The following is a 12,391-nucleotide window of genomic DNA, read 5'->3' as shown; positions in this document are numbered from 1 at the left end:
GTTCTTAATACTGGCATAAAATGTAATAAAACCCCAGCAAGCAAGCAAGCTATAGCCGATTTTGTTCATCATGCCGTGGGCAGGTATACTGTAGCAGTATTTCATATCATTTATTATGGAGGGGCCATGTGCTTGAGGTCCCTGATGGAGGCCCAACACTGGTTGAAATGGGCACATTCACAATTGAGAGCAATTTGAGCAACTGAGGCCAGAACAAACTCTGGCAGATTACTTGTCACATGTCCGCCGTGGATGGGCGGCAATGGCTGCAACGTGATCCTCATGGGCAACTGCGCCCATCAAAAGTACATCTACTTTAAGTGCTAGTTTTTGCCACTGCCAGGCTCAGACTGTTATTCTAAGTGTAACATTATGGAAAGGATCCCTACAGAGAAGAGTACCAAGAACTCTGACTAATGTTTCCACTGTTGTCTTCTTGCAGCAACTCACCTCTTGCAAGAGTTCAGAGCAAGACTTCTCCATGAGCGAGATTTCTGTGTCTGGTTAAACAAAAAGGATCTTACTCTTTAACAAATCTCAAATCTTAAGCTCATAACTAATATGCTACCAGTGTCCGGTGTGTGTTAATATGTCTAAAACCTGAGGGAATCCAAGTGCACTCATCTGGCGATGAAGGATGGGACGTTCTATGGGTTCTTGCTTGGTGCGCTCCCAGAGGTTGGTGTTGGTGATGGTGTCTGGCCAGTAGACTCCCAGGAAGCGTCTGAGGCAGCGGTTGGTCTGTAGTTTGTTGAGTATGTTGATGGTAGTTTTCCATATTTTGAATCCATACAAGAGATTCTTTCTTTGCGGAGAGAAGGAGGCACCAGACGCAGGATTCGGGATTGTGGCTGAGACCTTGACTGCACTTTATTTCGCAGTGACACTCTTCATCTCTGCTGCTGGCGTTCACAGTGGCTGCTGGTTTCATAAACTTTTTTTTAAAGAAATAAATCTCTTACTCAAACAATAATTAACATTAAGAAAATAACATATATGGAAATGAATACTACTATCAAGTTAAATTAAATACAGCATCTCTGAAAGGAATAAATTACCAACATAAAACATTCTCAAATAGAGTTAGCGGTTAACAGAAAAGCTAATGCTCCGTCCTGCCCGGCACACTCTTTGTCTACTCATTTGCAGCATGCTAACCACACTCATAGCCACACCTCACTAACATCGTCAAATGGTAACAAACCACGGTTAATTAACACTTTCAACTACGGCGGACTTTAGCCTGGCATGTAAATAAACAGCACGCATGAACAAGTTAACAGAATGGGTGGTTTTAGCACTGATATTTGAATATAATGCAGGACGCTGTTACAATGCTTACCTTGAGGGGCAATTGAAAGTAAACTTTGAAAAACATGGCGTCCTACACAGCGTAAATTTCAAAGCTATGGTGTCCCACAAGGTACAAACAGCATGAATTGCTGAATATGCTGTGGCGTAGACAGCACAACAGTGCCACCTGGTGACTTACATGCCTATATCTTGAAATAGCTGTACGTTCAGTTTGGGTCTTCCTTCTCTGGGACTCAGGCGTTTCAGTTTCAGCTGCATCTTTGCTATGATTTTCCTCCTGTATACATGGTCCTGACCTTCCATGTTGCAATGTTGGTAGATTGTCTAGGTGTCAGAACATTCAGACGCATCGTCTCCTTACAGTTTTCCGAATGGCCACAATCGAAGACAGAGGGAAAAGCCGACTGTAGTAGAGAACAGGGAGGTGTCGGATTGTCGATTACTTAGTTACTGAAATTGTAGGACGCAGCCCTCCCCAGTTCTGACATTGGAAAGGTATGTGGGGGGGGACTGAAGCTATTCGACCATCCAGTTCTGATTAAGTATAGTGGCAACTTAAACCCTCATAATTTTCTGCTTCAGTTTGTGCCCTCCTCTTGCAGGAACTCTTTGATAAGGGCCAAGCTGCCTTCACTGCACAAAGACTGTGGCCGCTTCACAACCAGGAGCAGCCCATTGGTCAAGTGTTTTCTATAGGGGGTCCATAGGATGAGGGCCCTAGTTAATGCTCAGTTCCTTGGTGGAACTCACAACTGGTGTTGGATGGGTCATCAGGGCAGTATCTCAATCCTCTGGAACTCGTGGGTCTCGATATATTGTCCATGAAAACGGTGCTCCTCTTATCCCTGATGTTGACATACTTTGTCAGTGTGACTCTCATGGAGAGCTTCTGCCTACTGATCTTCCAAACACCATGACGTCTTCCTTCAGGTCATGAGTTAATCATCTACAGGCTCATTCCCCCAGTGATCGAGAACTCATTGTGAAAGAATTACATAACCCATTACCAATTAACATTACAGATCTAGTTATCTCGTTACCATGTGATGGTATCAAGAGAAGTGCGTGAGATGACTGGCTTCTTAAAATGCATGTGAGGACGGGCAAACCCTGCAGACGAGTTCTGCTCACATGGAATCAAGCACGGCCTCCAACCTGCTAACGTTTGGCACAGGGAAGATGTATGATGATGATTTTCTGTTTTGCATGTTGATTCAATAGACATCTCTGCTAAGATGATGGCTTTTTACTGTTCTAAGAATACAAACTGTACAAGATTAATTGTTCTTCTGTGTTATAATTACATCACAAGGTAAATGTTTTTGTAGGTCTTATTATTTTCTTTTAGTATAGGTGCTATTTCAGATGATTCTTATTTATTATATATCTGGATATACCCTTAAGAAGTACCATCTTCATTTCAAGGGGGTCCCATAAATGCCTCTCTAATATGTCGTATGCAACGCAGACCAACACCACTGTTGGACTGCAGTACCGGGGAACACTGGAAATTATCTTGTTTTCTGCTCCAATTACAGTACCATGCTGTGTGTTTCTCTTCATTAATGGGACCTTGTTATTCACCTTGAGGAGTAAACCAGTGTTTTGTGAGACCTCACGTTACATTCTTCTGTATAACCTCCTTTTTGCAGACACTGTTCAGATGGCACTGAGTCAGTTACTGTACATACTGGCTGCTTGTAGAATAAGACTGACGTATCCTGTATGTGGTGTTCTTGCCATGCTCGCTAATCTCACAAGTGTGATCTCTCCTCTCACACTGGTGGTGATGTGTCTGGAGAGATATGTAGCTGTGTGCTACCCACTGAGGCACGCTACCATCATCACCATCAGAAACACAGGGGTGGCTATTTGTTTGGTTTGGGCCGTCAGTTCACTAAATATCCTCACTCGGGTTCTGTTGCTGTTAGAGTTTCCATTTGAAGACATGGAGAGCCTGCAGATGAAAGACTTTTGCTCTGACATAGCCATCTTTCTTGGCCCAATGTCTGATGATTATGACAAAGCCTACACTTATTTTCTGTTTGTATCAGCTGGTGTGGCAGTCATTTCTTCTTATATCGGTGTGATAGTAGCAGCCAGGTCGGCCTCCACAGACAAAGCTTCAGCCCGTAAAGCTCGTAACACGCTGCTGCTGCATCTGGTGCAGCTGGGCCTCACTCTTGCTTCAACTATACACGACCCCTTGGTTATTGCCATCTCAAAAATCCTTGACAGAATAGCAATTTTTCGCATCCAGAGTATTCTTTATGTGTGTATTATCCTTTTTCCCAGATGTCTGAGTGCTCTCATCTATGGCCTCAGAGACCAGACTATCAGACCCGTCCTCATTTACCGTCTATGTTGTCGACTGAAACTGTCGATCATCCCAGCCAAGGCTGAGGTCTTACTCTAGGCTACACAGAATTATTATTATCATTATTATTATTTAAGAGATGTACATTGATCTGAAACAAAGCTCAATTTCTTCAAATTTTAAATATAGAATATTAATGAAAGCATTTAATGTTCTAAAAATTCGAGCCAAGTCAAGTTCTGACGAGATGACTGGCTCGCAGAGGTCATGAAAAAATATCAGGTTGAAGTGAAACGTGTGAACGTCCTCAGTCAGGAAAAGTGAAAAAACTGTTTTCTCTTGTCTTTTGTTGCTGTGCACTTCTTCATATTTAATTTCTTGCATTCTTCTGTGCGTGTTACTTGATGCTGTGTGCAATAGTGCAAAAGTGCTATATACATAGAATTACCTTGCCTTTTAATGTGCTTGTATAATTTGCCCAAAAGGGGGATTTGATTTAAAATTACAGCTTACATTTTATACCAATAATGTAACATGGCAGTAGACAGTGTGTAAATTAACCAACAGATGAAAATACAAACCTGCCTGTAATGTATCTTAAAACCATCTTAAACTCATCCTGAATGATTTGTATTTTAACCAACTCATGAACCTACAGCCATAACAACTGAGAGCTCACCTGAGAGCCTGTAGCTCCACCTGCCTCCAGTCACCTGTCACTGCTACTCCACCATGTCCCTGATGAAGATGATTCATCACAACTTCATCAAAACTTCAGTTTTCACGCAGCACGTTCTTTGAAGCCCGTCAGGAATATGTTTCCATTGAGAGGAGTACTGTGGGAATAATGCAGGACTAAAACCTCTGCACCACCTCTCAGTTCTGTTAAATCAAGGCCTGAAACCTTTTGTTTGTTTGTTTGCCACTGACTTTACTGCTATGAAGCTTTATTCCACTTTAGCTTATTTTTCTCTTCTATTATATTTTAGTCTTTTTCTATTATATATAATCAATGTAATATTGCTTTGTGTTTCTTGTATATCTTGTTTTAAAGCCTTTTTACATCTTATGTATAGCACTTTGAATTGCCTTGTTGTTGAAAGGTGCTACAAATAAAGCCTCCTTTCCTTGACTAACAATAGCTAGCTTACAGAATTATGCTAGTTAGTTTACCTAGATGTTAGTTAAATGTTTAGCTCGTGTTAACTTAGTTGCAAACATTTTGTCATGCGAGCCAGCTAATGTTCTGACTTACATTTTCACTCTTCTTCAAATGACCTGGCGTCCTCCATTTTCAGAATACAAACTGAGAAACTTTATGATGAATAAATAAATTAGATTAGATAAATTTGATAAATTAAAGTTTTGCTTTACTTGAAGATAGCGTTACTTTACTTTTCTCGTGAAAGAACAAAATGGTGGCGATGAATTAAAGTAGTAGAAACTGCACTAACGTTAAGTGGGTTTATCAGGAGGTTTATCGAGCCAATCACAGCCCTCCGTCTGCAACCAACCGAACAAGCAGCAGAACTGAGAGTAAAGGTGGAGGTTTGACTGGGAAAAGGCCTCAGACACTGTCAGTGACAGACACATCTGTGTAGTTTTGGTCTTGCACGTGGGTTAAATTGTTTTTTAACAATTACACCAGAAGGATGTGCTCAGTGAGATAACATGACATTACTCGACCTGTGTTCTTTTATTTATCATAATATCTGCTGTGTTTGGAAGCTGCCTTTTCAGCTGTCATGTTTCAGAAAGGTGGGAGAATGGCTCCACACCACCGCGTCTCCACTACAATAATATGGCCACTACGGGGCGCAATGGTCTATTTTTTCCGCATTTGTGTAAGCTAGACAATGGCAGTGCTTTTATTTTGAACGTGAGAACCGGAAGTGTGCGTTTTATTGTTCGTGTTGACTCTGGTCCTGGTCCTGGTCCTGCTCGCTCAGCCTCCTCCTGTCGTCGCCATGGTGCAGATGATGGAGTCGCAGTGCGAGTATTTCATGTATTTTCCGGCGGTGCCCATCACGGATCTGTCGGACCCGGCCCGCTACCGCACTCTGCCCCGCCGGAGTCACCTCTACCTGGGAGAGACAGTCCGCTTCCTCCTGGTGCTGCGCTGCAGGGACGGTGGGGCGACGCCAACCGAGCACGGCCCCGGTAAGGAAGGCGGGGAGCCCCCATCCGACCAGCTCTGGGTGAAAGGGAAGAGAGATTGTAGTGTCTCTATAACATTCATTAAGGGGACATATTGTGATTATTATAGCCTATATTGTTCTGAAAGGATATTTTTAACATGGAATCTGTGGAGAGTTTCTCCATCTTACTTCATCTCTTTACACACCAGACTCAGGCCAGAATACAGGCACATTTGCAGTAGCCTACAAGAGTATGAGAACAGGCAACCATGACATGAAAATATGATTTTAATACGCTATATGACCTGTGACATGCAACACGGATCTCTATCTATTTTTACGGTACAACACAAAATACAAAATTAGAAATAAACATAAAATAATTCATAAAATCATCAATAAGAACCAGATAAAATGTCACACTCTGAAGAGCAGCTTAAAATCCTGAGACAATAAATTCGTATGAGAACAAAAAGTGCAGGTGTTACTGCCAGAAGATTAGCTGCCATAAAACTGACTCCATCTGCAGAAATCACTTCTGTTTCTTACAGTTTGAAGGGTTCATGCACGTGACAGAACAGCTGTTCTGTGACATTCTCTTTTAATGAAAATGAATGTCGTGTTTTTCAAAAAGATGTTTACTCTCTTTCTCTGAAATTATCATAAAGTGTTGATCTCACAGTCACCAAAGACAACTGGACCAATCAAGGGTTACAATTCAAATGAACATTGGACCACACTCGAGCTCCAGAGAACACTGGACACCAAAGATAGAACTCCAGTAAAACCAGCAGAGAAATCATTCGGGGTCAAGGATTATGAAGCTAATGAAGATTTTCACATGCGTGAATTTATGTGTGTGTGTGATCATTTTCCAGCAGGGGGCGGTGATGGCACTCCGGCAGGCTTTGGGACGGAGTCGGCCAGCAGCCGGGCGTGGAGGGAGCTGGCCGGGTCTCTGTGCGCCGTGGCCAGCGTGAGTCCGGGTGAGAGTAGCCGCCATCGAAGCAACCATCACCAACATCACCACGACTACCAGAGCAGCGGGGACGAGGCCAACGAGGACGGCGAGGAGGACTACATTGCAGCAGCAGAAGCAGCCATTGCGGCGCTCGGCAGCAGAGTGGACTCCCGGTGCCGGAGCTTCAGGGACTGCAAGCCGCTGCTCATCCACAACTCATCTGGGACGGCGGCAAGGGAGTTCCGCAGGGCACCTGTTCAGGTACAGCGGCATTGATACTCACATTGATAGACCAGAGAGGAGGGCAGCAAGTCCAGCATGGCTCCAGGGATGTCGTCAGTCTTCCAGGTCTCAACAACTGTCCAGTGGATTGCTGTGTCATTCATGGTCCCCAGAGGATGAATCCTGCTTACTTTGGTGATCCTGAGGTATCATGTAGCGCCACCATCAGGTCAACATGTCAACGTGTCCAACACTTTGGTTTATGACCAAATACCTGCAGAATTAATGACATTCATCAACCTCAGCTGTCCTTTGTATTTAGTGCAAATTAGCAAATGTTAGCATGCTGGCATGCTACTCTATGATGGTGAACATGGTAAACGTACCTGCTAAAGCACTGCGCTGGACTGTACATGTACTAAACGTCATGTTTCTTCATGTCAGTCTCCTCTGGATGAGCCGGTGGTGTTGACGGACGAAGTGATCTTCCCTCTCACCGTCTCTCTGGACAAACTCCCCGTCAGCACCCTAAAAGTCAAGGTCAGGATGAACTCAGAGTTCAGGACGTTTGGTAAAGTGTGAAAGCTGTTAGCAAACTAAAGTGTGATCCAGAAAACTGGTCCACAGAACGGCGATCTGGGGTTTGCTTCAAGCTAATATATAATTTTCAGTTGAGTTCCAACGTTGTGCAGACACCTGACTGGTTGAGGATTTGATTGTTAATTGTTTATTTGTGTTCAGGTGATGGTCACGGTGTGGAAGAGGGAGGCGGAGAAAGCGGAGGTTCAGGAACTCGGTTACCTGACCGTCCTGCAGCAACGAGAACCAACACACACCTTCAGACACGACCTGAACACCTTCAAGGCTCAGGGTACGACACACACTCACATTTGCACTTTCATACTTTATACAACCCTCATTACATAATCCATTTCCCAGCCCCTAACCTTAACCGTAAAACCAAGTCTTAACCCTGGAGGTGACGCATTGCTACATGTAGTACCAGCTGTAGACACAAGGGGGCAGTGTGACCCACTCATTACAGCCAGGTTAGTTTATCATTCAAACATTCAAATCATGACAAGACATGAAACCGCTGCATTTCAATACAAGAAGCTGTATAAACTCAGAAAAAGACTAAAAGTAGAAATCAAACAGACAATCCAGCAGGTAGAACATGAAACACATTGTTTAGTTTATAGAATAAGAAAAGGGAAAAACTTCAGATATCTCTTAAATATCTCAACATCACATGATAAAAGGGGTGTCAAACACAGAGAGAATACAGCAGCGCTGAAATGATTAATTGATTAGTAGATAAGATATTAAAAAACTGTTTTGATAATCGATTAACGTTTCAGTCATTTTTCAAACACAAATGGTGAAAATCATGTTCCAGCTTCTCATGAGAGAGGATTTGCTGCTTTTCTTTGTGTGTGGATCAAGACATTTGAAGACGTCACCACTGACTAAACGATTGTTTGATCCACAGTGAGCACCACCCTGACCGTCCTGCCGCCTCCCACCGTCCACTGTAAGCAGATGACCGTCTCTGGGAGGCACCTCGCCGTCCTCAAAGGTAGGACATCATTCTTTATCAGTTCTGCTGTCGTCATTCAATTCAATTTTATTTATATAGCGTCAAATCACAACAAAAGTCATCTCATGACACTTTACAAACAGAGCAGGTCGAGACCGACTCTTTATAATGTTATTACGGAGACCAACAGGTCCCACCATGAGAAGCACTATGGAGACAGAGGACAGGAAGAGGGACAGACAAAGACACAGAGAGAGAGACAGGCAAAGACAGACAGACAGAGACAGAGAGAGACAGGCAAAGACAGACAGACAGAGGGAGAGAGACAGAGATGTATGGCAGCACTAGCAGTAGAAATAGCAGCTATGATTATAATAATAATGGAAATATGACTGATAATAGTAGTTACAGCTGTAATAGTGACTGAGATATGATTAATAATAGCAATAACAGCTTTAATAGTAACAGAAATATGAATAATGATAATAACTGCAGTGATGAGAGTCAGGCAGGCCCATGGCAGCAGCAGCCAGGCGCACCAGGACCACGACCCCCCCCCCCCATTTCAGTTTACAGTTTAGTGACCACAATGCAGCTACAGTATAAAATGAAATGAAGAGTTAGTAATGAATCAATTGATTTATTAACTACAGCGATAGAGTCACAGGTGAAACTAGAGGACATGTTTAGTTCCAGAGGTTCCAACAGTTTGGTCCAGTTGTTCTCATTTAGAACACAAACCGGGTTCTGAATCTTCTTTCTCGTCCTCTCAGTGTTGAATGAGTCCTCTCAGGAGGAGGTGAGTATTCGGGATGTTCGGATCTTGCCAAACCTCAACGCCTCCTACCTTCCCATGATGCCAGACGGCTCCGTGCTGCTGGTGGACAATGTGTGGTACGTACAGAAATATGTGTATATATATATATATATTATATGACATTATGTTATCACGACAGAACAGAACAACACATCGTTCTGTTGCTTTCACACGAGTCTGATGTTTGAACTGCTTCGTCTCCTGCTCTGCAGCCACCAGTCAGGTGAGGTCGGCATGGCGTCTTTCTGCAGGGTGGACAGCCTGGCCTGCCGCCTTCCCAGCATGCTCAGCGCTTTGGAGGAGCACGACTTCCTGTTCCAGCTGCACCTCAACGACACGCTGCAAGATGACTCCAATGAGGTTTGGACCCGTTTGTGTATTTGTCTTAAGCTTTAGGTTGTTTTGAGAATGTGATCTTGTATATTATTCTCATCAGGGATTTTATTCAGAACAAATTCTGTGTTTTATGTTTCATGTTGTCGTCTGTAACTATCTTGGCCAGGACGCTTTGTTATTCTCAGCCAGGCCCTCTTGGTCAAACAAGGGTTAAATGCATTTAAAAATCCATAAATCCAAATACAGAGACCCTAAAAAGAACTCTGGGACTGATTGTGCGCTTTAGTCGGTATTTGGCTCCAGGTTCGTGCTTCGTGACTCGACTGCAGCGCTTCAGGTCGAACGCCCCCCTGTGGTCATGATATTTCCTTTATGTCATCACAGTATGTGTGTTGTTTTGATTTCAGGGGCTAGAGGTTCCTCTGGTCGCAGTGCTGCAGTGGTCAACTCCCAAGATGCCTTTCACCAACTGTATCTACACCCACTACAGGTGAAGACCGAGCAGGACCGTTAGGCGAAGTAGGCGTTCGTCTTTCGGACAGCCTTTGAAAGTCACATTCTTGTCTATGTGCCCGTTACATTGTTAGATAAAGCTAATGGTCGCAGTGCAGCGTGCGGTTCACCTCATGCTGAGAGGAGTCTGCAGTGTACAGGGACTCTCTTCTGGCTGTCGCTTACTTTGGGATCCACGAGGTTTATTTGCTCACCCCTGTGTAAGAAGAAGAAGAGACATCATATCCTTAATATGATCCAAACCGAGAGAAGACTCAGAACTGGAATACTGTGCATGTATGTGTGCAGTCATGTAGGAGTTCATCTTTCATTTCATCAGTTAAACAAAAGATATAATGATAAACACCCTGTTAAGTTAAGGTGGAACTGGAAGATAGATACGATGCAGCCATTACTGGAAAATAATGATTTGACAGCGAGTGTTAGTTTGTAAGTCAGGGGAACCTCTAAAGTGCTGCTGTTCAGTATTTTCTTCATGTTGTCCAGGTCTTCCTTAAAGCAGACCTGTTCTACAACAGGTTTATTCATTCAGGCATATTGTAGAGAACTCGACACCTTTTCATGAACGTCTGTCCGACTCTCCTCACTCTGCCCCCCCCCCCTCCAGGTTGCCCAGTATCCGTCTGGACCGGCCGCGGTTCGTCATGACGGCCAGCTGTCCGAGCACCGTCAGGGTGAAGGAACACTTCAAGGTCAAATATGTTCTGCTCAACAACCTGCAGGACTTCCTGGCAGTTCGGCTCGTCTGGACCCCAGAAGGTCAGCGTGCGTGTGTGCGTGTGTGTGTGTGTGCTTCAGCCTTCGTGAGGACCAGTCACTTTTAGACCTTGAGGGTTTGAACTTCTTCTTCACTGCTTCAAAGGGCTGTTTGAGGGTTAAAGTGCAACACACTCCAGCTGTGTCTCAGAGCAGATGTTGAGGATGTAACTGACCTGTGTGTGTGTGTGTGTGTGTGTTCAGGTCGCGGTCATGGCGACGATGCCGCTCTGGCTGCTGTGGTCTGTCACACTCCTCTCAGTAATCTCGGTCACTGTCGGAGAGGAAGCACCCTGTCCTTCAGCGTGGCCTTTCAGATCCTCAAACCAGGACTGTACGAGGTTCGTCGACTCTGAAGCACCAACAGCATTTAATGTATGAAGTAAAACCTCTTAAAGCCTGGTGGTTTCCTGCCGTAAGAAGCCTGTTTCTGATACAACTGAACATCTGCTAACGTGTTTCCTCACCTCTCTTCACGATGCAGCCTGTTCTCTCCTGTTTCCTCCTGATTAACGCTCCGTCTCTCTGCAGCTGAGTCAGCATATGAAGCTGAAGCTCCAGTTCACGGCCTCGGTGTCCAACCCTCCGCCTGATGCTCGGCCGCTGTCACGTAAGAAGCAAACATCACTCTGCTTCTCTTTTAGATTAGACAGGAGGTGATAGAGTAGGCGGATCGGCCGATGTCATCGGATATCAGATCAATATCGTGTGAAGCTTCAAACGTCTCTGCTGCTTCAGAGAGATTCATTCAGTTTGACAGTTTTTGCAGTTAAACTGTGTCATCGGCACATTAGTGGGAGAAGAAGAGAATAACTGAGAAATATGGAGATGTCCACGAGAAAGACATAATCCTAAGTTTGAGAAGATTTCCACCTGATCACATTGTGGCACTGGGCCTAAACTACACCAGTAAGGTACATTCATATTTCAGATGTTGCAGAGCTTCAGCTCCAGTCTGTCCGTCACCAGACGTGTTTGCTGCGTTTAGTTTCTCTGTTGAACGTTTCATGTCCTCCCGTCACCACCCAGGTAAAAACAGCCCGTCCAGCCCGGCGGTTCGAGACCTGCTGGACCGACACCAGGCCAGTCTGGGTCGATCTCAGTCCTTCTCCCACCAGCAGCCGTCTCGATCCCACATCATGAGGTAACAGACAGACAGTGGTGCAGTTTGGTGCTCAGCAGCAGACAGACTCAGTCAGAGACGAGCGTTTAGCAGCTAAAGAGACAGATGTTTCTCTTCAAGTTTCATCCAATCAGATGTGTGTGTGTGTGTGTGTGTGTGTGTGTGTGTGTGTGTGTCAGGACGGGCAGTGCCATGGAGCGGCGGGCCATCACCCCCCCGGTTGGCTCTCCGGTTGGTCGGCCGCTTTATCTGCCGCCGCAGGACAAGACGCTGCTGTCGCTGGACAAGATCGCCAAGAGGGAGTGTAAAGTCCTGGTGGTGGATCCTGTCAGCTAGGGAGCAAGGACGCAAGGA

At 44.7% G+C, this 12,391-nt stretch overlaps 2 protein-coding genes across 2 annotated transcripts; both read left to right on the top strand.

Annotated features, from left to right (window-relative positions):
- Positions 1–2,764: 2,764 nt before the first annotated feature.
- Positions 2,765–3,730, top strand: LOC139295398 (odorant receptor 131-2-like). The gene has a single exon (XM_070917592.1). It carries the CDS (start codon positions 2,765–2,767, stop codon positions 3,728–3,730), a length of 966 nt encoding a protein of 321 aa, XP_070773693.1.
- Positions 3,731–5,541: 1,811 nt separating this feature from the next.
- On the top strand, positions 5,542–12,373 carry LOC139295681 (trafficking protein particle complex subunit 14-like). Its single transcript, XM_070917913.1, has 13 exons — positions 5,542–5,791; positions 6,651–6,991; positions 7,397–7,492; positions 7,694–7,823; positions 8,445–8,531; positions 9,266–9,386; positions 9,522–9,669; positions 10,053–10,135; positions 10,766–10,917; positions 11,119–11,255; positions 11,446–11,524; positions 11,944–12,058; positions 12,217–12,373. The coding sequence occupies exons 1-13, from the start codon at positions 5,599–5,601 to the stop codon at positions 12,371–12,373; spliced, it is 1,839 nt and encodes a 612-aa protein (XP_070774014.1). The 5' UTR covers positions 5,542–5,598.
- Positions 12,374–12,391: the final 18 nt, after the last annotated feature.

Source organism: Enoplosus armatus, chromosome 13 (assembly GCF_043641665.1).
Source record: "Enoplosus armatus isolate fEnoArm2 chromosome 13, fEnoArm2.hap1, whole genome shotgun sequence".
Taxonomy (NCBI): Eukaryota; Metazoa; Chordata; class Actinopteri; order Centrarchiformes; family Enoplosidae; genus Enoplosus; species Enoplosus armatus.
The sequence above is the reverse complement of the archived record's forward strand: the minus strand, read 5'-3'. Positions and strand labels throughout refer to the sequence as shown.